The following is a 24852-nucleotide window of genomic DNA, read 5'->3' on the forward strand; positions in this document are numbered from 1 at the left end:
GACATTTTTTTAAGTTCATCAGTTCAACTTTACACCAAAATAATAGATCTCCAAATGATTAAAGCCATAACACCAGAGAGTGAAATGTGGACCGCCATTACATACAGCACTGTTTTATCACATATTTATCATTACAGAAATGTGATTATTTTTACATTAATGCACTGTTCCTTTATCAAGTATAAATTACTATTGGTTAGTAAAAGTGCTTGTGTTTAATAATGTTAATATTTGTTCAAATGTAATCTCAGCTCTTGTCAAGTTTTCTCATGTGAACAAGTGGCTTGAATGTCATTTCACTACAGTGTACTCTTCAGTTTTGTAGTTTGTTGTTAACAGACAATAACAGGCTTTAAATGATCATCCACTGTCCTGAACAGCCTGACTTTAATATACCTTTATATCACTACAGCACGTGAAACAAAGCTTTTCACCTAATTCACAGATTTAAATTTATGCATTGGAATATTTTACAAAAAGCATCAATAGTCAAATGCATTATTAATGCTATTAAATATTCCATGTTTATCCAATGTCATGTAAATATAATTAAAATATACAAAATTCAGGTTGATATTTGTCACAAATTTATCTAAATAGTTTCTGAAATCAGATTATTGAGCATTATATAAAATAACAATGACAAATAAAGAAGTCATTGAAATTACTAGAATCAAAAATAGTCTCCCAAAAACGTTTTCAGACTATATTACCATTACAACAACACATTTACAAACTCAGGAACAAAGCGTCGGTTTCAAAGGTTTCTGCTCATTTAAGTGTGTGAACAATCAAAGTCAGTAAAAACCTATGAGCCATGACTGGGTTTGAACTCACAACCACAGGACTGTGTGACAATGTCACCGCTTGTTACGCCACTGTGCTGCCCTAACGATGTTTGTGTGGGAAATATTTTTGCTTAATGCCTTTACAGTGGCTTGTGTGTTCATTTCTATACTCTGAAATCTAACTGATATAGATACGCAATTTGGTCCCCATTCCTAACCTCACTTACGCCTCCGCCGCTCGCCTGCGGCTAAAAGGCTTCAAATTATGATTCTTTAGTTTTAAAACTTAAGAAACCTCAAATTTCTGGGTTGGTCCATCTGAGACCGATTTTGAAAGGTATGACTGTTTATATCGCTCGTTATACGTCTTAAGTTATAAAACACTCAGCTGACAGGTTATACGTTGTTAAGTTAAACTTTTTCATTGGAGCTGCAATCCTACATTAATCGTCAATATTAGACTTAGAAGCCAAATGAAGATGGAGAGTTTTCGTACTACGTTTCCCGCCAAGCCCAGCGCCCATGTAAACCACGGGCGAGTTCATTTCAAGATTAGTGGGGGTGTTCACAAAATAGCATATACATTTGAGACACATTTATCTAAAGATTTCCAACGTAACCGCTGAAATCTGCTTCTGTGCTTGGATTTCACTTATAAGAGCAGATGTCGTCTTTTACTTATATGAGCATTTATCTTTAAGTCAGAAATATGGATATGTGTTCTGTGAGCACACCTGCAGGAGTGGGCCATTCCGGACTCAAACTCTGCACATGTTGCTGCTCCGCTTGTGAACAACTGAAGAATAGAAGTGAGCGCTTCTGTGGCTGGGGGTTGTTTAACGGTGAACGGAGACGTTAACTAACATTCGCCGCTCAGCCGTCGTTCCGTTTTCTTCTTGGATTGGAACGTGAAGGAGCTTCCGCCGTGTTTGTGTATCAACTCCGCTAAGGGTTTGCTTGGTTGTTTTGCTTTTGTTAGCCTGAGCAGTGTCGTTATTTGTGTGTTCAGTACCGTGGAAAGGCCCGGATCATATCGGATGTGGTGAGTTCTGCATACTTATGTGCATGGCTAATGCTAACTCGCTCGCTAACATCTTTATTAACACAGATTCGTGCAGCTAGTCATTAAACTATATCAGAAACTTAGTCTTAAGTGGGCTTAACGTTGTACTCTGAAATTTAGCCACGCATTGCATTGTGTCCTTCTGTGAGCCGCGGTTTGTTTAAAAAAAAATAATAACGCCAGTCCTCCTTTTGTAAGAGTCTTGATACAGCTGCGTCGTAGCGCATGGTTTGTTACGTATTAAGATGTACTTTCTGGATGCACAGGAAAGCTAAGCTACCCGGTAAGAGCCTTTTAAGATTCAAGGCTCTTAAGAGCCCACATTTCTACACGGAACTTTAACGTTAGCTGTTCAGCTAACAAGCCGCTGGAGCTACTGCAGGGCATGCTTAGCTTTTCTTCTGCTTTCGGAGACACGTTCACAAACGCGTCACGGAGAAAAGAAGAAAAACAGGTAAAATACAGGTTAACACGTTTAAATTGCTTCTCACGAACCGGTCTACCAGCACCAGTCCATTGAATCAGGGCTGCAAAAAGACTTAGAGGTTTTATGTTGGTCTATAGTTAAAATGGATCAAACAAGGCAGGGGCTTTAACGTGGCTTACTGAGGTAAAACGATATAGGAACACCAAATGTTCCTTATTAACTCACTGCTCGTACAACCTCTCCCCTGTCGAGTATAACAGGATTTATGAGAAACATATCTGTTGTCATTGGTGTAAATGCATTAAACCGCAGTAAGTTTTTGACGTTAACGGTTTAGAATGATTGCTTCGTTCGGCAGTTATTAGCTCAGCTAGCTAGCACGTTATTCAGACAACGGTCTTTTATTGTCTTATTGGTAATTGTAGTGTTTATTGGAGATGTTTTGAGTGTAAATGTTATTGTAGAAGTCAGTGGCAATAACACAAGGTTATCTCCACTGATTTGGTTCAGAGAGAAGTTTCGCTTTTTAATCATTATTGGGGATGCTGCTGGAGCCGGTGCTGTGATAGACGTGTTGCGTTGGTTCTAGATCATTTTCACAATTTATTTTATAAGTACTAAGTTCCAGTAGGTTGGTCTAAAGCTAGCACAAATTTTTATTTTATTTTGGCGTCTTAAACATGGCCTGTCTTCAGCGCTGACAGTGAATGGAATTCATTCGCACAATATTTAGTCGATGTTCAGCGGATGAAGGCCAGGCAGGTGCGGAGTATACCGGTGCCCTGTCTGTAATAACGTGTGGTGCCGTCCCATACATATAAGATACTCGCATTTAATAAAAAAATAGCAAACAAACAATAAAGGTTATCAAAAGCTGAGAGAGACCCTGGTCTGGCCTCAGTTCTCCTTCACGGCCAAGAATACACGGCCCTCTCGGGCCTTTGTCAGCTTCCCCCTCCCCCAACGTTTATTCCGTTTTGGGGGTGCTTTTTTGGTTGTTTGTTGTGTGTGTATACATTTTTATTTATTTTCGTTGTTTGGTTTGGTTGTTTTTTCCATCTGCCAATTAGTTTTTTTTGTTGTTGTTGTTTTTTGTTTTTTTATGAATGTTCACACGGCTGTACGGATTTGGAGGGCTTTGCTATGATTGCCAGAGCCCTCAGTTGAACTCCCCAAAAAAAGCGATGCTTTAATCTTTATTCCTGCAGTTAGTGTACATGTCTCATATAATATACATGCACAAACATACAGGGCTAGATCTCTAATCACATACCATAGAATACGAAATACTATGGAATTTAAATAATATTCAGATTTTTATTCAGTCAAAATGTATCCATGGGGCAAGTGATTAATTGGGGTAGTTAGTGTTTTGCTTACTAAAACTTAAAAAATGTTAGGTTTCTTCATAATCCTAATTCGGAGAGATTAACTCATTTCTAGATTTCATGAAGCTTATATGGGGGGGGGGTTCAGCTGTCAACTCAGAGATGCCATGTTATTTCATATCACTACTAGAGTTGTGTTGAAAAGCGTGTGGCTCATAACATCAACTCATGCACTCAAATAAAATAGCTGGGTGTGGTCAACAGTCAGTTGAAACAATACCATATTTCGTTATTGTATGTAGGATAAATAGTAGTGTCATTACTTTGCTGTTTTTCTATAAAATCCTTGTCAGGATGCATTAAGAATCATTGCTTCTTAGGATTTCCATGTTAAATCTTAGTAAACTAGTAGTGGAAAGGATCTTCTCATCTGCTGGTTTACATATAATCAAAGTTTATCTTTTTGAGGGAGTTGGGTTGTTCGTGAGATTTTTAACCTCTAAACTTTTGACACAAATAGTAGGTTCACATTGAATCACTTACAAGTAAAAGGGGGAAAAAAATGGGGTCCCACTTCACAGATCGAGTTTAATGAGTAATGTGAACATGTTTAGTAATGACAAAAGATGATGTATTCTATGTGTGGAACTTTTGATAAGATAAAATAAAAGAGAATGAATAGACACTGTACTGGTCAGTGTTATACTTGCATATATCAAACAAATGTACTAAATTTAAACGGATTGACATGGAATTAACCCTAGACCAAGTCACATCTAAATGCCTTTGGTTGTGAAATATATTTTAAAAATTGTAAAGACAAATAATATTCTAAATTCACAGTGATTTTCTTGATATTAAGTGTAACACTCATGAGATGAAGAATCAGATTGGAATCTTATTTGCAGACCCCTATTTTAACTTTTTTTTTTTTTTTTTTAATTAACATTTGTTAACTTGTTGGTGGCCTATAATATTGATTGATATTTCAGTTTCAAATTTTTAACATTAACTTTTGCAACAATACTACATAATTTCTCTCTGATTTAAAAGAAACAACTTTCAGCATTTGCAAGCATATAACCCTCTGGAATAGGAGGGTTTGTTGGTAAGTGGTCAAGTATAAACATATTTATTGTAATACTCACCAAGCCTTTAACATCAGAACTACAATACAGATTTAAAACAGTGGAGTGAGCTGTCTCGACCAAGTTACCAGTTTGGTCTGTTTGAGGCTGCTTGGTTTTATTTGCCTGCTTCTTACTCAAATGCTCTATTCCACTTTAAATAGATGGCAATGTGATATAAATGATAACTCTAGGTTTTATAAACACAGCTCGTTTTGAAACAATATTTCCCATTTGATCTTTTTAAAACAAAATCACGTGGACATTGTCACTAAAACATCTACCATCCGTAGTGAAATGCTTATTGGTGTTATTACCCAACTTGAACTCTCCGCTCCACTTTAAATAGGAGAATTTGTGAGGCTTTTAAACAACTCACACTCACAAGTTTAAAACACACTATGGAGAAACACAATCTGCCTCAATTACATTAAAACAAATTGTATTTTCAGTCATTGTTATACACTTTCTTTGTATAAAGCGCAAAACATAGTCCTCACAAAATAATTAGAAAAAAAAAAAACACCTCACTTCACTCACTTTCTTTGTATAAAACACAAAATATGTAGTTTACGCCTTTTAATCTGTACCTTTTTTTCCTGCCTCCATCTTTCAAACACATGGCCAGTATTTCCTTTTGTTGTACTTTGTCTCTGGTCTTGGAGTTGTAGAAGGGCACTGAGGCTTTTGGATCAGTAGTCGTTTGTACTGGCAGCCTGCTCCCAACTGCACTTTTCACAAAGAATAAACTGGGGCCAGCACTGTTATCAGAGAGACCAGTGCTTCAACTTAGTCTGTATCTTTTATGTTCGTTGTGCACATTTATGATTAAGTGGAGTAAATATATTACATATTCCTTCATGTTTTTGTGTTTTTAATATGTGAGCTGGCAAGCAAAAAGTAATAAAAACATTGACTCAGATGGAACCTACAGTGTGCAAAAAGCAGTTCTACAGGCTACAAACATTTGCTATTTTCATTCTCTGTATAAGCAGGTAATCTAGTCAAGCTTAAATTCCTGTGTGTATTGTAAAAGTACTTTCCAATGGGTGTTTACTTATGTAGTGCTACTTGTCAAAGGGTCATTCATTCATTATCTGTAACTGCTTATCCAGTTCAGGGTCACTGTGGGTCCAGAGCCTACCTGGAGTTATTGGGCACAAGATGGGGACACACCCTGTACGGGGCGCCAGTCCTTCATGGGGCATGTGAAAGGGTCATGCTATATGCAATGAGTGAATAGAGTTTTTTACAACTAGATATTTCATAAAATATTAGCATCGTTTTGTCGGCATACGTTGTCTCGTGGTCCTCGCTAATTCAAATTGAAAAGCTACATTGCAAACGACAATAGTAGTAAGTTCTTGCATGTAGTACTCAAACCTATAATAGGGAAGTTTGTTTAGTTATTTGCAAATACACATTCATTTTCTACATCAAATACATTAATTTGTGATGCATATGAATCTCCCCAGTCCACTTATAGCATTCCCAACTAGCTCCTGTTAGCTAGAGCACTAACTCATCTGTAGTAGCTTCTGTTGCTAAAACCTCATGGTTTTAGAGCGTAGCACTAATGTTAAAAAATGGGGAAAGACAAATATCTCATACACAGCTATTCACCCTGTGCTGGAGATAGTTAAAATTGGTTAACCATGTTAGCATTTTTTTTTCATAAGATTTAATGGAAGGCTGTTAGCATTTCAGACTATGCTTTTCTGTCTGAATCTGAGTGAGTTATTCAAACACAGATTTATATACAACCTTCAATAATAGATAATTTCACTCATGTTTAGTTTTAGTGTGTAAGAGACTACAGACCCCTGCTTTTATCATATTCGTTTACATGGTTAATGATCTTATCCCACTGTCTGTGCACTCAATGTTTTATTGGAGCGTAATGTTTTATTTTGACTGTCTGCCTGAATTATTCCTCTCGGTTGATTAAAGTAGTTCTCCTTGTCTGAAAGTGGGAGTGAACAATGAGGGAGGTTTCCATGCCACAGGAACGTCAAATCCCAAATGTCTCCCTGTGCTATCCATAGGGCACAGTCAGTCATAAAATGTTGTGTACTCCTGTATTGTGTTTATGTCAAATATAATTTTTGAGGTACAAGATTCAATTTCCTTGTCAAATTGGTATGTAATTACTGTCTGTATTAGAAGATTTTTTTTATTTATTTGTGATGTGCACTATGTAGGGAGTATGGCGTTAATTTGGGACATGGCCCTAGCTCCTCTGCTGGCTGACTGATGAACAGAGCTCTGGTTTCAAAGATGATGATTGTTTCACATGGATAAATGGGTCTGGGATCCATAATTATTTTGATCATGTTATTGTCTAAATGAGGGCTAAGTGTGGACAGAAACTATAAAATATCAGTTTTTGAGTTGCGTTTGACTAATGAATTAGTCCCTGATATGTACTCGTACAGTACATATCAAGGACAGTACATTGTACTGTGACATCAGCTGCAACCCATGAATAAACTGTCGTTTGTAGTACAAGTACTCATCAGTATAATGGTGAATCCCTCATTTTGTTTCCTATTGGAACAAAGTTACAAGTTGTAGTGGTTAAAATCAAAACGAGATATCAACTTCTGGACTTTCAAAGGCATGCCGCAATCATATTACAAACCACTCCTATCTGTGATATGAATGTGGCGGCTTTTTGTTTGAAACTTCCCGTTTCACTTTAAATGCTGTGGTGGCCACAGGTGCAAGAATTTAAGACGTGGGAATTTCAAGACATCAGCAAATAGCAAGCAATGTTTTATACTTTTTTATGAAGTAAAGGGGCATAAAGCCCTAAAATGATGTTAAACGAAGACTTGTTTCAAAGTAAATACTGGTGTTTGTGGCTTTATTTGGTCGTTTGCACTGCCATCTTGCTGGTGATTCACAAGGCATTCATAGCTCTGCACTTAGCGTGCCCCTGAGAAATCTGTTTCAAGGGCTATGTAGCCTCCATCCACTCTTTTCCAACGAGAACTAAGAAACCCCTACCCCTAGGCAAAACTTCATATGATTTCATATCAAATTCACATTGTATGGCTACCTAAATTTTTCATGTTATTTTTTGGGCAAACATTTTATAAATATAAGATAATTGCTTATAGGGTCTACTCGTTTAGGAAATTCAGCTTAACAGCAAAATTGAGGCCCAGTTCTGTTTTCCCAGATGAGTTATGACTAATCCCGTACTAAATGCAGTTGTTTAATCCTACCTAGTACACTGCTCTTGTTTAGAGTGAGTTTTGAGCTTCTATTTAAATTCCATCCTGTGTTTTTCAAGTGGTAGATACGTGCAATTAGAAATGGCATGTGCCCCCAAACACTGCATTTCCTGTTGATAAATACATTATATATTTAGCCATAAGGTGCAAGACTTTGTCCTATGTTCTGGATGTAGAGAGCGGCTGAATGGTGTCTTTAGGACACTGTATAGGGAGTAGGAGAGGGGTTTGAGATTCAGCCTCAGTTCTCGGGGAGTTGCGGAGGTCCTGCGCTTTGAGAGGCGGGTGTTTCCGCAGCTCTTGTGTCTAAGGACCAATGAGGAGATAGTTGCACAGCGGGGCTGAGTCCTCCTTTTCCTGTTGAATATACGGCCAACTCCGCCCCTGCGCTGCAGCTGCCATTTTGGTTTTGTTCCGTGCGCCGTAGTGAAATCAGACTGAGCGGAGCAGGGGCGAGCACAGTGACTCGGCAGGTTACAGTGGGGGGCTTTTACTCAGCGTCTGCACGCGCTTTTCCCCTTTCTCCCCCAACACCACCTTACTTTGCCTGCCTGCAGTTCGCTCCATCGACAGTTGAAGTGTGTGTCACTCGAGGGAGCGGTTTGCCGACACTGAGTGAGTGGACAGAAGGGTTATTGGTAAGAGCAGAACCATTCAATTCGGACCAATTCATTTTGGGTTTTTTGCCTGATTTATTTATTCCTGGGTGTTTGGGGGGGGTTTTTCGTTGCGGTGTTATGACTGGTCGTTGAGAATTAAGGTGGCTCTGCGTAGGCCAACGGCTAGAATAGCTCGTGTTAGGTGAAGCTGAATTTGTCTCATTTTTCCGGAACGAATCTCCGGGTCCACCTTAAATATAGAAGCAGTTACATTCAGGAGCGCACAGGTGAATAAACCTTACATCCGTAATGGGAATGGAACTAGCGCAGCATTTAAGGTGGAAAGGACAATTCGAATAAGCCTAATTCAGCCCAGCCCGTTTCTTTCTTTGTAAACGAAACTCTCGTTTTCGTTGCTGTTGCTAACAGTCAGCAGGTCGCTGGCTAATCCGGTTTACTGTAAGTGTGCTAGGCCTCAGTCCGGAGTCCGAAACTACTTCATATATCCCACGCCTATGGATCTGGCTACATTGGCATCGAAACCATTTTACTTGGAGAGGATATCTAAATATCTATCTGTAAATTCCGGTTAGCGGGATGTACTCATTGTTTTGATAATGTACAATAGCCTGCGGATAAACGAGCTTCTGTCTTTGACTTGAGTGTGGAAATCTGTAAAACAAGGAGAGAACTAGACGCATTAAAAAATGCGCACAGGTACAATCTAGCTAATGTTGGACAACAGTGCTGTGCCCTGACTCTGTTTCAGGTTGATCGCTGCCAGATTAATTATATTTTAATTAGTAGATCTTATACAAGAGCGCCTCCAGTATGTGCCTTTGCCAAAAATGTCGATGTGTACGATCTTCTCGACCTATTGAGTTTTCCTGGTTTTGTCTCGAGTGTCTTTTCATTGGTTCTTTTGATTGCGGATTTTCCACTGTAGTGACAGCGCGGCGCCACACGCTGCGACTATTATTTCTACTGAGCAAAGGCGAAAGCGTTTCATTTCCCAATTCCGCCGAGACATAATCAAGACGTGCATACACAGACGGTCATGTAATGTTTTATACATAGAATACAACTAGTCTAGCGGGTTTAATGAGTGGCACTGAGGCGCATGCAGTGAGACAGCTGAATGAACTTGGGTTTTAATGAATCAGCATTTTTATGCGGTAGAATGGGCGAGCCCTAGCAATAAACAAAGCGTGTTTGTGTCCAGGATCTATTTATAGCAGGCCGGTTACCTACAGCTTGCGGCAGAATTGCAGGACCAGCCCGTTCCTCCAAACAGCAAGAGCATTCGTGTATAGTCTCACTTTGGTCAGTTTTAATTTATTTATTTTCCTCCTTTTATATTGTTAATGGTCTGATGGACAGTATTCAAACAATTGCTTTGTTACTTTTGCACTGCTTTCATTGCATGTCCATTAAAATAATAAAATAAAAATGCATTCATTCTCAGCCCTCATATGGTTTGTTGGCTTATTTTAGTAGTAATGTAGTTCAACTAATCCTACTAGCTTATAGTAATTCTTCACAGGAACTGTCCAGTGCTGAAATCCAATCTTTAAAGGTCCAGATTTTATTGAGATATATATTTTTATAAAATAGGTTGAAAAGTATTGCCATATTGGAAGAGTACTACAACATTTGCATGAAAATAAATGTGAAGAATTGACAGATTTTAATTACCTTTTTACATTTTTAGCCTGTGATTGGAAAGGGAACTGCTTTATTGCATGTCATAGGCTGTAATGTCTTATTGTAATCAAAGTAGAATTGTCAAGTTTAACACCTTGTTCAGCACCATGAAATCAAATTTCTTCATTTAAACGCTGAACCCAAGCCCAGCAGCTTCCATGGAAGAAACCGGAAACCTATTTATTTGTTCTGTATAATATGCTCTGAATGGATGTAGCAATTTTGTAGTGTCTTTTTTACAATATGAGTTCTGGAGTCTTATGTATATGAGGTGAGCTCATATTTGGTTTGAATTGACTTCTTATAGAAAAGAAGGCTTTGTTAAAGGTTTGTCTGTGCACACATTTTTTTAGGGGAAATTTAGATTTTATTAGAAGTTATTATTAATTTAGAAGTTTTACTGATGATTTTACAGTATGCTAAAAGTAATAATATAAACAGGTGTTTTTTTTTCTGGTTTACTACCCATGTTTCTTTATTTTTGTACAGATGTCCAGCTCGCCGCTGTCCAAGAAGCGTCGCGTGTCAGGATCAGAGACGAAGACGGGATCCCATTGCTCCTCCTCCAACTCTGTCAGGACTGAACTATCCCATACACCAGCTAACGTAAGCCAAGTACAATTGAAGGTAGTTTAAAGTGCTAACTTGATGTAGTCTACTTAAACAATTTTTTTCCAGCCCCCCTTTCCCCCCTCCACTTATCAATTGGGTTGTTTCTTTTAGTATACATGATATACTGGTATGATGGTGCTTCAACTATATTTGTATATGAAAACATCACTAATTGTTTCTCATTGTTAAGCCCTGTTTGGCGGGATTAGTTTTACATGGGGAGCTGGGGTCAGTAATGTTTATGGTGGATTCACACTGGATAAGAAATCTCTGTGAAAATAACAAATTGGAGTGGCTACTTGATTCACACACTGCCATCACACAGTGTGGATCATACACAGCAGAGCTACTGGAGATTTTAGACTGTCGGAACTGTTCTGAGATCAGCCCTCCCACCAAAAGCATACACCCTAAACAACTATCTTCTAGTCCTTCATAACCGATAACAAGAAGGTGGCAAAAAAGGCTAAGCCTTCACACAGTTATTCTAAATCATTTACTGGTAACTTCACACCTTCATAACACGTATGGGGGCTACTAGTGTGGATAAAACATACCTACAGATTGTTTTATGGATTTGAGTGTTGTGTGTCATTCAGATGTGGAGCTTTCTTAAACCATTTTTCATCACTAAATGCCTCCATCTCCTCCGTTTAGAAAACCTGCAAAAAACTCATTTTCTCCAGGATATGATGCATTATTACCACACATATCAATTCTGACAGAATTAATATAACCCTATTTTACAGTAGGTAAAAGACTCAGGTATCTTTCCTGAAACAGAATCCGGAAAAATGATTGAAATGGTCTATTCAGATGGGATTAAAACTGAGATACTTATTTAGATAATTACTTATTGAGATAATTATTTTACCCCCACAAAACCAACCCTTGTCCGAATAAGGCTTGAGTCAGCTTTTTTTTTTTTTTTAACAGCAAGCCCTTTTATAATGTTGAAGTTTATACTGTATAATTGCAGCCAAAATAATCGTAGGACACTGTAAGGACATACACTACATGAAATCATGGTGTAATGTCTCGTTGTGAATCCAAATTATCCAGTTATATGTGCTGTACTAACTGCAATGTTGTATTCCCTTAGGGCATGGCTAAGAATGGAAATGATGCTGAGATTGATGAAGGCCTGTACTCTAGACAGCTGTAAGTTCTTACTCATTCTTTTTAATATGTTGTCTGTACTCTTGAGTCATCCTTGGTTCTTTATATGAAGTGAAGAGAAGCTGTACTGTCATACAAAGACAAAACATTGTGTTTATGGTTTTGGCTAAAACTGGAAGTGTTACTAATGCCAGTCTTGCAAAAAAAAAACCCATCAAATTATTTCATTTTCAGAGTCAAATGCAGAGATGCAAGGTGTGAGAGATTGTCAAAGTAGAGAAGTCTTTTCAGATTATTGTCAAACTTTGTGGATAGTACAAGAATCAGTATTGTGACAGATTTATTTCAGCACTACCCTATATCGAAAATGCAATATATATAAAAAAAAAGTATGTTACAGCATATATAAAGGTTTATTTATTTTTTATTTCTTGCAAATGTACTAGTATGTTTGTAGATAAGTGTGTTAAAACAGCATTGATTAAGTGGTGCATAACTGTCTATCAGGTACGTGTTGGGTCATGATGCGATGAAACGCATGCAGAGCTCCAATGTACTGATCTCAGGACTTCGTGGCCTTGGTGTGGAGATTGCTAAGAATGTCATACTGGGCGGAGTCAAGAGTGTTACCCTGCATGACCAGGGTGTGGCTGAGTGGCAAGACCTCTCTTCACAGGTCAGTGGACATCTCTCACCTGGAGCAATTTTTAACTGCTTAATGTGGTTAAATCCTGGGTTTTGGAATTAATCTCTGTTGAATAGTTTCAAGGAATAGCTGTAGTTATTTTAAATTCATTTTTAAGTGTATTTCTTACCTTAACCTACAGTCAACAGACCTTGCTAAGTCTACACTTAATGCATGAATGGTGGATGTTTGTTCATTGTTCTAGTTTTACCTGCGTGAGGAGGACTTGGGAAAGAATCGTGCTGAGGTCAGTCAGGGACGTCTGGCAGAACTCAACAGCTATGTTCCTGTCACGGCTTACACTGGAGCTCTCACCACTGACTACCTGACGCAGTTTCAGGTACTTCATAGAGTTTAAATGAGGTTGAGTAAAGATATGTTGTCTACATGCCTGGTAATGTTGTGTACATGCCTGGTGTACATGAGTTTTGAATAGGGAGAGTTTGGTTTCTTTTCTTAAAATGGAATGCTTCAAATTCTAATTTTGCATTTCTGCTAGTTACATAGTAGCGCACATGACAATGTCAGTGTAGTATTTAAACCTGTCTATCTTTGCGTGCAGGTGGTGGTGCTGACCAATTCTACACTTGATGAACAAACACGCATCGGTGACTTATGCCACAGCAAAGGCATTAAGCTCATTATTGCTGACACCCGTGGACTGTTTGGGTGAGGAGATGTAATTGCTGGTGGCTAGTTCTTGTTTTTCTGTGTGTGGGAACCTGGTCATAACATACAGCATTTGTTTTTGGATAGGAAAATTTTCTGTGATTTTGGGGATGAGATGGTGGTATATGACACCAATGGAGAGCAACCTCTGAGTGCCATGATCTCCATGATTACCAAGGTAACCAACGTCTGCCTGTTCATGTGATTTCATCAATGAGTATTTTCTTTGTTTGATAAAGTTCATCTGCCCATTATATGTAGTACTAACTATTTTAACACCCGGCTCTGCTTGAGTTCACATGATCTAATTAATTACTAATGTTTAGCTCAAGTTATCCCTGTATGTCTCTATGCTAACAGGATAGTGCTGGTGTGGTGACTTGCCTGGATGAGGCCAGGCACGGTTTTGAGACTGGAGACTATGTCACTTTCACAGAGATCCAGGGTATGACCGACCTTAATGGCTGCCAGCCAATTGAAATCAAAGCCCTTGGTAAGTCTACATCTACTCCACACTTGTCATAGAATTTTTAAACCATGGTACATAATTTACAGTAATGGATGGGTTGTACTATAGGTAATGGAATTAAAAACCCAGTAGGCAATTGGAGAAACCTTTTTCATCAGAAAGGCATTATAGACCTTGAGAGTTTTATTCTTGACAAGTGGGTTCCTGTTGATTTTTCATTGCCAAACTTTCTTTGCAGGGCCCTACACCTTCAGTATTTGTGACACTACATCTTTCTCAGACTATGTAAGAGGTGGTATTGTGACACAAGTAAAGATGCCCAAGAAAGTGTCCTTTGTAAGTATGCCGTTTTAAATATTTTGCTTTGAGATGCAAGACTCAGAGAGCCAGCATGTTCTCAACTCTCATGTTTCCTCCCAATTTTCAGAAATCGTTTTCCTCCTCAATATCTGACCCTGACTTTCTGCTGACTGATTTCGCCAAGTTTGATCGCCCAGGCCAGCTCCATGTGGGCTTCCAGGCACTGCATTCCTTTGAAAAGAAACACAGTCGTTGTCCTAAGCCATGGAATCAGGTTAGCTTGCCATCCAGTAAAATGGATTCCTCCCCTTCTTTCATTTTACTTTATTTACCAGTGTGTTCAGATATGTTTCCTACTGTTTCCATTTAAGATTGAAAGTGCTGTGACATGGCTAACTGACTCAGCAGTGTTATTCTCTGTCCTCTCTGTGCTGCAGTCAGATGCTGACGAGCTAGTGGCTTTGGCTAGCGAGGTGAATGCAGCGCAGTCTGGCTCTGCCAAGCAGGAGGAGCTGGACCAAGCACTGCTTAAAAAGCTCTCCTTTGTAGCCGCAGGGGACCTGGCTCCGGTCAATGCTTTCATTGGTGGGGTTGCAGCCCAGGAAGTGATGAAGGTAATAGTTTTGCAAAATCTACTGTTCATTCATAAGCTTCTGTGGATATGGAGAACAACTTAAGCTATTGAGACTAGGATTTTTAATTAATTTATTAAAATTTTTTTTTAAATACTTTACATCTTACTTTAAAAACTGCATTCACAAATTTAAACAAACACTCAAATTCCTTGCAATGTGTTACCCCTGAGAGAGGGGTAACAAAGTGCTTTGTCTCACTCTTGATGCTCATAACAGAGAAAAGGCATCTGGAGTTTATTGACCAGTTTAAGAGAACTCCATTTGTTGAAAAGCACAAACTGCGATTAGGATATTACATCCATGCTCCATAAGTGGGTTTTAATGACTTTGTTGTTGGATCACTCCCCAAATTTGAGATATCTAATTGCATTACCAAAAGTTCTACAAACAAGTTTCTGTGGTAGTTAAAACAATGAACTACCCCCCCACCCCAACATGCCATTCCACCTTAAAAGACTCCTGAACATAAACAAACCAGAGAAAATTGTTTCCTACTGTCATAGACATCTGCTTTTAACCATTAGAACCCATATCCTGCATTTTGCAGGGTAAAGACTCAGGTATGCGTTAACGCATCTCAGTAGAAATGGCAGATCATACAGTTTCTAAAAATAGTACTCATTGTGGTGTTTTGAAGTCTGTGTAATCCGGTATGAGAACCCACCTGAAATAGTTTCTCTCTCTCAAAAATCATGTTTAATTCTGCTATTATTGCTGTTTTTTGCTAATTTTGAGTTAATCTGATATTTTATGTACTGAAGAAAAACAAAACAGTTCTTTCTGCAAAAGATATGCAATTCCCTATTTTTACTAGTCTATTTTTAGTGTTTCTAAAATATTTGAGGTTGTACATCTAATATTTGATTAGATCACCAAATATAAACTGAAAAGCCAAATGTTTCATTGTGTGCATTCTAAATAAACAAGTATTTTATTTGATCATGTATTAGAAAGATGATGATTATAATAGTAAAAAATTTAAAGTGATTGCACATTTGAGTAGCCATGGGTTCTTAGAAAAGAAAACAACATTTGGCGTATGGCTCATGAATAAATATTATTTAAATGCTGGAAAAACTGAAAGGGGAAAAAAAAAACAGAATAACCAAATTATGTCTAGGGTGCATTGAGTTAACTTTGTGACCAAAACATATCTGTCTTATGCTAGCATGTGTTCTGTGCTTGGGTAGTTTTGTGGTGTACTGCATAATTATGTAGATTGTTTTTAATCCTAGCTTTTTTTCATCTCAGGCATGCACAGGCAAATTTATGCCCATTATGCAGTGGTTGTATTTTGATGCTCTGGAGTGCTTGTCTGAAGCTGACGGAGAGTATCCCACAGAGGAGGAGTCTGCACCTGTAAGTTTTCTGAATCTATTAATATTTTTTTCCTGATTAATCTTGCCTTGTGCTTTCTGTCAGTTTCTTGTAGACAAATGCCATATCATCTGATTTTCTTAGAGAAACTGCAGATATGATGGACAGATTGCTGTTTTTGGGTCCAAAATGCAGGAACTTTTAGCCAAGCAGCGCTACTTTTTGGTAAGTTGTGTGCAGTGATCTGTCTTCTCTTTACGGGCAGTATTTTACAAATGTTGATATGGTGCCACTTGCAATCTGAATATGCATCAGCTCGTGCTGTTTTAACGTAGCTTTAATTCATCTTGTATATTCATCTGGTAATTTTGTGTTTTTAAATATATTTAAAAATTCCCATCACTGTCTGGCACTGTGATTGCTTTTAGGTTGGTGCAGGAGCTATTGGCTGTGAGCTGCTGAAGAATTTTGCTATGATGGGCCTGGCCAGTGGTGAGGGTGAGGTCATTGTTACAGATATGGATACCATTGAAAAATCGAACCTTAATCGTCAGTTTCTCTTCAGGCCATGGGATGTTACAGTAAGTTCAAATTTATTAATTTTTTTTTCAACTGTAACATATAACAACTGCCATATAGTAAATGAATGTTTCAGAAAAATTAACACTCAATCCTGGTCCTGGAGTACAAGGCCCTGCATATTTTAGAGGCTCCCCTGCTCCGAAGAGAGCAATGAAAAGAATGCAGGGCAGTAGTGCTTCAGGACCAGTAATGAGATCCACTGATTTAAAACTTAAATTTTTGTTAACTGATGTAAACACATGCCTTTTATTTTAAAACAAAGTTTTGACTTTCTTGGTTATACAAAATTGAACTTAGTTTAGTCCTTTTTCAGTGGGCTGGATGCATGGAAGGCGGCTTTGTTAGTTGCATTTAAATGAAAAACTGAAAATGTAAGAATGACTACATGGAAAAACTGTCCAAGCACTGTCTAACAAAGTCTGGGTCAGGCCTGAGGTGGTGCGGTAACTGGGTAGCAACACGTAGCCAGTTAAATAAACTGGCAGTCACTATGCTACCTTACAACAGTAACTTGATCATGAGTTTTGGTTAGTATAAATCTAAATGTAGATTAATTTAATGTCCGTTTGCCACCTCAAGCAGGTTTGAGAGAGACGCGTATAGTGGGTCATTTTTTTTTTTATGAATCACTTATAGTTTTTCATTCATGTATCACCAAAAAAAGAGACACATGTGAACACATTTGGCTTTCATTTTGCTAGCATTTAATGTTACTGCTACATAGATATTTAATAGCTTTGACATGGTCTGTGATGTATCGGTTGAGTGTAGTGATTGGCGTGCCCTTTTGGTGCTGCTTTATTCTACCCCCTTCATTATATTAAAAGTTCAATGCTCTTGAGCGTTACTTAGCTCAGGATTTCTACATTTTACATTGCACACAGTGATACACACAGCTGTGTAGATTTGGGGATTTTTCTTTAGGGCTAAAACAACTACCTGATTAAAAAATAATTATTCTAAATATTGTTGGCAATGGGTTTCATTATGAATTAGTTTGTCTAATTTTATTGATAATTCCATAGTAATGCAGTCCAGTTGTGGTGTAAATATTACACTCTGCTCACTGTAAAATTATTATTTTAAAATGCAGGGGAGCAATGCTAAGTCAAAAATCGTAGTTGTTTTATAAGGGTTAAGTGTGTGTTCAGACTTGTTGCAGATATGCTGATTATTATTACTATTATATATATTTTTTTCTTTCTGTTTTTTTTTTTATTTTAGCTAATGGTGCAACTGATAACAGATCATGTGCACTGATGCATCTAACTGTCTGTCAGTTTCTACAAAGGCATGCATGTGCGCACACAGCAGGTTAAATGACAGAAATATTCGTCACAGTACACAAGTGAAATGTGAAATGAGTCAAAATGGCACCAGAAATTCCTTCACTGCCCAAACCAGAGCAGCTCTGGTAGAGAGATTTTAGGAGGTTTGCCCTGGATTCATTGTTTTTAATGCACTCCCTTGTGGCACGTTTAATGTTCTGTTGGTCCATTTCAAGTATGAATGCAATACAAACCAAAGGCAACCAAATGAAACAAAGACCCACCTGCTCAGGCAGTCTGTCTGCTTGTTTGGTGCACACCAGAGTTCAAAAGTGAGAACTCTCACTCTAACAAACGGTGCAATTGCACCAGGGTTTGTTTGAAGTCTGAACACATTCTAACACGACTCTAAATTGGACACCACTAGCAGAGTTTACAGAAAATGATATAATCTGTAAGGTGCTGGACTTGTTTTAATCACGAAAGATGGTTAGTCTTCTAGAGACACCTCACTACAGCAGGTAGTATAGCCTCCAAATAGAGCCAGCCTTAGACCAGGATATATGACATACTTTTTATTTATTTATTTATTTATTTTTTTCTTTTCCCCTCTCTGTGTTATGAGAATTCCTGTAGAAAATTGGATGGACTGGTGAGCATAGATGTCATGAGTGGGGAATTTTTATTTATTTTTTAATAGTTCTATCTGCCCTAATTTTTAAAATATTTGTAAATGTAGGATATTTCATATTCACACAATGCCTTACTGTCGGCTAGTAAAGTTTTATATTAAATTTATCATTTTAAAAAATTGTCAGAATATTGCATTTAAAGTTGGCTGTTCACATTAAGATCAATTTTGTATTGTTTCTCATTTTTATGTATTAATTACTACTAATTTATATAATGTACTATTTTTTTACTGCAGCATTTCAAATAAACATATATATGATAAAATAGCACTTTGATGTAGCCGATATTAACAACCAGTAGTTTTATCTTTTCGTAATTAAAGCAAAACAAATTCTTAGTATCATGGGTTGTCATAGTACATGCCTTCTCTACAGTATAGAATGGTTTCTTGAGGCACTAGTTTTGTTTTGGAGAGTGAGGGAGAGAGCAGCATAAAGCAGCTCAGAGCAAGTGAGGGAGAGAGTTTGAGAGAGTGCTTGTAATGGTTTATCATCGTGTTTCAGTAATAATTTCAGACGCTGAATGATGTTATCGGGCGTTTTATATAAAAAGGGATTCTCCACTGAGGTGGTTGAGTGTCTTTATGTCATTTTACCTGGTTTGTGTGTGCACAGCTTTTTGTGTTTGCGTGTACTGAGCATCACTGATGCATTAAATTAGATTTCACCATGGAAAAATTATCCCAGAATCTGTGAAAATCATCTACAGGTCAGGCATTAGTGCATATCCACAAGCACAAAAACTATGCCAATTTATCAGTTGTAATATTGGCTAAAATTCCAATATCGGACTGATAACAATAACTAAAAAAAATCCACATATTGGCAAATTTACTGGCCGCCAATATATCGTGCATCACTAATTGATTATGAAAACAATTGTTAGTTGCAGCTCTATCGTTATTGTAAAATGAGCGAGTGGCAGTATATCTGTATTCTAAACTATTATGGTTAGACTTTGGTAAATAATCCTACGTAAGTCAGTGTGTAGGGCTTGCAAGTTTTTGCTTCAGAATTTTAACTGTAGTCTGGTGACAGTAGGTGATAATTAGCTCTTATGTGTCACTTCCTCCTGATGAGCAGAAGATGAAAAGTGAGACTGCTGCTGCTGCTGTGAAGCAGATGAATCCATCTATCCGCATCACAGGCCATCAGAACCGCGTTGGACCTGATACAGAAAAAGTCTATGATGATGACTTTTTTGAGAGCTTGGATGGAGTGGCTAATGCCCTGGATAATGTTGATGCACGTAAGTGAAGATTACAGTACTGATAACATTGTAAATTTCTGATGTCAAAACTTGTGTCAGAGTTGGATGAAACAGCAGTTTTTGCTTAGAATTTATTTGAATAGCTATATATTTCTAACATGTACTACTACTACTAAATAGTAATATATGTATGACAAATTTTTGTCAGAAGATTTTAAGAATTGGAGGGTTGCAGATTGAGTCATGCTTGTTGGTGTAACTGATCACTGTGTCTTCCTCAGGTATGTATATGGACCGTAGGTGTGTTTACTACCGTAAGCCATTGCTAGAGTCTGGCACTCTTGGCACTAAAGGGAATGTGCAGGTAGTCATCCCCTTCCTCACAGAGTCCTACAGCTCCAGCCAAGATCCCCCAGAGAAGTCCATCCCTATCTGCACTCTGAAGAATTTTCCCAATGCCATTGAACATACACTCCAGGTTAGATCCTCTCATCAAACACATTTATGTATGTGGTTGTCGGCTCATGGATGCTCAGCTTCAAATGTGGCCTTAGTTGTGTGAAGTGTTAGGCTAATATATCTTCTGACTTGTAGTGGGCTCGTGACGAGTTTGAGGGACTCTTCAAACAGCCTGCTGAGAATGCCATGCAGTATCTGACGTAAGTGTTTGTCTTTTGATTGTAAACCCTTATTTTTCAGTGATTAATCTACCATGATGCCTTTAAGAGCATTCCTGTTTTTAACCCCAAACACAGAGATCCTAAGTTTATGGAGCGCACTCTGAAACTGCCTGGTGCTCAGCCTTTGGAGGTCCTGGAAGCTGTGTACAAGTGTCTGGTGACTGATTGCCCCCACAGTTGGGAGGACTGTGTAACCTGGGCTCGAAACCATTGGCAGTGCCAATATAATAACAACATTCGCCAGTTACTACACAATTTCCCTCCAAATCAGGTGAGAATTTTCTTATTTGCAAGATTACATTTAAAGTCTGTCTTCCAGTGATTGATTCTGTGACTGTGATGCTTGAAGCTTTATTCTAAATTGAAACAATTAATTTAAATGAGTGACAGGCTGTGTAGTAACCATCATACCGCTGTCCTCCCCCCCCTCTTTTGTCTTTAAGCTCACAAGCTCAGGAGCTCCATTCTGGTCAGGTCCAAAAAGATGTCCTCATCCTCTAGAATTTAGCACTAGCAGTGTGAGTTACTAGATGAGCTAATTAAAAATTTGAATGATTACACTTTGTGCAAAGCAAAACTTTTATTCTCTTGCTTCTAATCTTTAGGATCTGCATTTGGACTACATCTTGGCTGCAGCCAATTTGTTTGCCCGGACATATGGCCTAAAAGGCTCCACTGACCGTGCTGCTTTGGCCAAGTGTTTGCAGGACATCAAAGTACCAGAGTTTACCCCCAAATCAGGAGTTAAAATCCATGTATCTGATCAGGAGCTGCAGAGTGCCAATGCTTCTGTTGGTAAGAAGCAAGAACTTTGATCATTCCACTATAAAGATGCACAAAACCAGTGTACATTCTGTAGATGTTTTCTTTGTAAGTAAAACTGCAGCAGTATGGATAAGTTATCCATTCTCATTGTAGATGACTCTAGGCTAGAAGAATTGAAGACCCTGCTGCCTGCTATGGAAGCTGCTTCCCAGTTTAAACTTTGTCCAATAGAATTTGAAAAGGTATGTTTCTGTTTCTTTAACATCAAAGACTTTCCAGTATGTGAGTTGCTGATTAAGTAGCCATTTGCTTTTTTTCCCCCTTTAGGATGATGACAGTAATTTCCACATGGATTTCATTGTAGCTGCATCCAATTCCAGAGCAGAGAATTATGACATTCCTCCCGCAGACAGGCATAAGGTGAGTATATATCTGGAAGATGATCCTTGCTGGAAGGGCTAGCCTAGCTGGAAAATAATTGCTTAAACTTTTTGTACACCGCGACCCTGAAATGGAAAAGCGGAAAAGATGATGATGACTTCATGTATTTGTGATGTTTTTCTGTTACAGAGCAAACTCATTGCTGGTAAGATCATTCCTGCCATTGCCACAACAACAGCTGCTGTAGTAGGCCTGGTGTGTCTTGAGCTGCTCAAGATTGTTCAGAACCACAAGAAGCTGGAGTCATTTAAGAATGGCTTCATGAACCTTGCCCTGCCTTTCTTTGCTTTCTCTGAGCCTATTGCTGCTCCCAAACACAAGGTACAGTCATGGAACTATATAGATCTCTAGTGTGTGTATGTATATAAAATGTGTGGTTTAGGCCTATTTTCCTTATTTAAAAGGCTTATCTGATCATTAAAATATTGACTTTTTATCTGTGGATTGATACAGTACTATGAAATCGATTGGACGCTATGGGACCGCTTTGAAGTGAAGGGCATACAGCCAAGTGGAGAGGAGATGACACTCAGACAATTCTTGGACTACTTTAAGGTAGACATCAATGGGTGTTTTTGTTATTTTAGCATAGTTATGATGGCTCCTTGTTCTGTTGTATTTTGAATCTTTTGTTTTCTTTCATTAGAATGAACACAAGTTGGAGATCACAATGCTCTCTCAGGGTGTCTCTATGCTCTACTCTTTCTTCATGCCTGCTGCCAAGCTCAAAGAAAGACTGGAGTTGCCGTGAGTGTCTAATCCCCATACAGTTGGTTAAATGTCGTTCCATTTACCTTTTAAGTCAGCTGTCAGAGCTGAGAATGATATGATCATTACCTGTGATCCAGTTAAACATTCAGAAAACCCTGTGCCTGAGATTAGCTTTGTTGGCTTGTTTTTGTTTGGCATCTATGGTACGTACAGTTGATATGTATTCTGAACTCTGGGTTGGTGAAGCTTTCCGACATCTGAGTTCAAATGGAAGGCAGCAAAAAATTGTCATGCTCCAGCTGCTCCAAAGGAATATTTGACGACAAAGTTTTCTGTTTAGCTATTTTAACCTAGGTTTAGGGTCCATTCCAAAACCATGTCTCCATAGAGAGCTTTTAAGGCATAGTGTGCGCCTCCAACATGTAGGCTGTCACAGTTCTTGGATGTCTCATTATTCTGCCTACCAAGATACCTAAATCTTGCTGAATTTCAAGGCGGCATCAAACTGTTCCTCAAGTGTGAAGTCAATCCCATGATGCAATGCAAGCCCTACTTCTATTTCGTCTATTTCGCTGTTCTCCCACAGCAAAAAGAATTAAAAGTATAAACAGGAAAACTAGAATCTATCGCACTAAAGCGCAGAGTTAAGTAAATGCAGATTGCGTGCGGTGGGTGGGAACAAGCCATGACAGTCGTTCTCTAACTAGAGCAACTCGGTGATGGGTAAGGGGTGGTTATTGCTGGCCATATTAGACCTTGTTTGTTGCTTACAGATAAGTCAAAAAGTTAAAAGTACATGTGTTACTGAACAAATTGTGTTTTTCTCTCTTTTTTTTTTTTTATAGCATGACTGAGATAGTGACCAAGGTGTCGAAGAAAAAGCTGGGGAAGCATGTTAAAGCACTAGTGTTTGAACTCTGCTGCAATGACCTGACTGGTGAAGATGTGGAGGTGCCCTATGTCAGATACACCATTCGTTGAAATGTCCAGGGGTAACAGGGTCGGGGGGGTGGGGGTGGACACTAGGGGTTTCAATAAGTAAAGAAAAATCTGTTGGCACTTGGAACAATGGGGGAGCCCAAAGTTTAAATAAATAATTTTAAAAATTACATAATCACGTATCAGGATGTTTATTGGCTCCAATTCTTCTGTTTAAACCTTGCTTGACACCATGGCTCTCACTCGCACGTTTTACATGTCTTAGACCTTTTGAGCAATGGGATAAATGAGGGGGAGCAGGTGGATGGGACCTTTTTTGATGGTAGTTTTTCAAAACTGGTTGTACCTAAGCTTCAGTGTATGGATTTATCAGTATGCTCATCAGCCTGTGTAAACTGAAGACAGTGCTCATCTTTTTAACAAGTGTTTTGTTCCTCTGTACTGCGCACTCTCCCTACGTTTCCCTACATGGGGAAGTTTTGCTTTATTTCTTTAAAAAAAACAAAACACAAAAATGTTGGTATTAGGAATTCAGCTAACACATACACCATTAAATGATGCCAAAAAGAAAATGCAAACTGGAGATGAAAAATAATTTAAATATGTTGTTCTGTTTTACTTATTTGACATTTGATAACATGGTCCCAACTTGAAGTACTTTTCCTGCTACAGTAGTTGCACCTTCCACATACCTTTTAAGGGAATCTGTCGGTGTTGTTCGTTCTATTTTTTTATCAAGAGCTCAGAGAGTTGGTCCCTTCACATTGAACCCCTTCTCTAACATGGGCCCAGTGGGAGTGTCCTTTTGCCTCTGGCTTCTTATGGTTGGGGAAGGGGAGCCTGCACACAACTTGAGGATGTATTTTCTTTATTTTTATTTTTTTTATTTTTTATTTTTCCCCTCCCTCTTTTGGACTTGGTGCACACCTTGTAGAACATATACTCTATACTTTCTACTTTGTTAAACTCCAGAAAACATTACAGTGAAACATGATTTTGCTCTGTAATGGGGGGCACTTAGTGTGATTAGTGAATAAAGCTGTAAAAGTTTCTTTTTGTTTGTCATTTTTAATTCCTGTGTCTAATATTAAAGGACCCGTCATTTTCTTGCTTTATTGTCAGCCAAGGCCCCAAATACATCACTATTTTCTAATGTCCTTTTAAGTTTTGGGAATTAACAGGTTTTTTATTTTATTTAAATATTCTTCATGCCTTTTGAGAATGTATCTTGAATTAACCTCCTGATTCTAACTGCACCTGTGTTGTGCCTCATTCAGGTAGACAGTTTTAATAAATGAGGGGGAAAAAGTGGAATAGGTACACAAGTCATTTTGTCATGACGTTATAGCTGAGTCCAGTCTCTGGTGAACTCTAAAATAGATGCAGAGTCTCTGAAATAATGAAATCCCATTTTCCCCAAGAAGTTGTGCGCGTCTCCCACATTTTAACAACGGCTTCCTGATGCCCCACAAATTAAATACAG

At 38.3% G+C, this 24852-nt stretch overlaps 1 protein-coding gene across 2 annotated transcripts; it reads left to right on the forward strand.

Annotated features, from left to right (window-relative positions):
• Positions 1–1571: 1571 nt before the first annotated feature.
• Positions 1572–24413, forward strand: uba1 (ubiquitin-like modifier activating enzyme 1). Of its 2 annotated transcripts, none has more exons than XM_066670846.1 (26): positions 1572–1830; positions 10765–10881; positions 11990–12048; positions 12514–12682; positions 12897–13031; positions 13254–13360; positions 13448–13538; positions 13721–13853; positions 14068–14165; positions 14257–14403; positions 14567–14743; positions 16016–16123; positions 16226–16306; positions 16510–16662; positions 19707–19872; positions 20115–20311; positions 20428–20492; positions 20589–20784; positions 20957–21031; positions 21119–21308; positions 21432–21520; positions 21606–21698; positions 21849–22040; positions 22173–22274; positions 22366–22466; positions 23276–24412. In XM_066670846.1, the coding sequence occupies exons 2-26, from the start codon at positions 10765–10767 to the stop codon at positions 23409–23411; spliced, it is 3177 nt and encodes a 1058-aa protein (XP_066526943.1). In that variant the 5' UTR covers positions 1572–1830; the 3' UTR covers positions 23412–24412. The 2 variants fall into 2 exon arrangements, with proteins under 2 accessions (XP_066526943.1, XP_066526944.1); XM_066670847.1 differs by lacking the exon at positions 1572–1830 and adding an exon at positions 8387–8610 and having other exon boundaries at positions 23276–24413.
• Positions 24414–24852: the final 439 nt, after the last annotated feature.

This window comes from Hoplias malabaricus, chromosome 5, assembly GCF_029633855.1.
Source record: "Hoplias malabaricus isolate fHopMal1 chromosome 5, fHopMal1.hap1, whole genome shotgun sequence".
NCBI lineage: Eukaryota > Metazoa > Chordata > Actinopteri > Characiformes > Erythrinidae > Hoplias > Hoplias malabaricus.

What these genes read in the sequence shown, in the direction of transcription:
- uba1 (XM_066670846.1), top strand. Translation starts at nt 10,765, where the DNA reads ATGTCCAGCTCGCCGCTGTCCAAGAAGCGTCGCGTGTCAGGATCAGAG. An exon ending in GGCCTGTACTCTAGACAGCT is followed by an intron (nt 12,049 to 12,513) that starts GTAAGTTCTTAC and finishes ACTGTCTATCAG; the next exon opens with GTACGTGTTGGGTCATGATG. An exon ending in TAGAATTTAGCACTAGCAGT is followed by an intron (nt 21,032 to 21,118) that starts GTGAGTTACTAG and finishes TCTAATCTTTAG; the next exon opens with GATCTGCATTTGGACTACAT.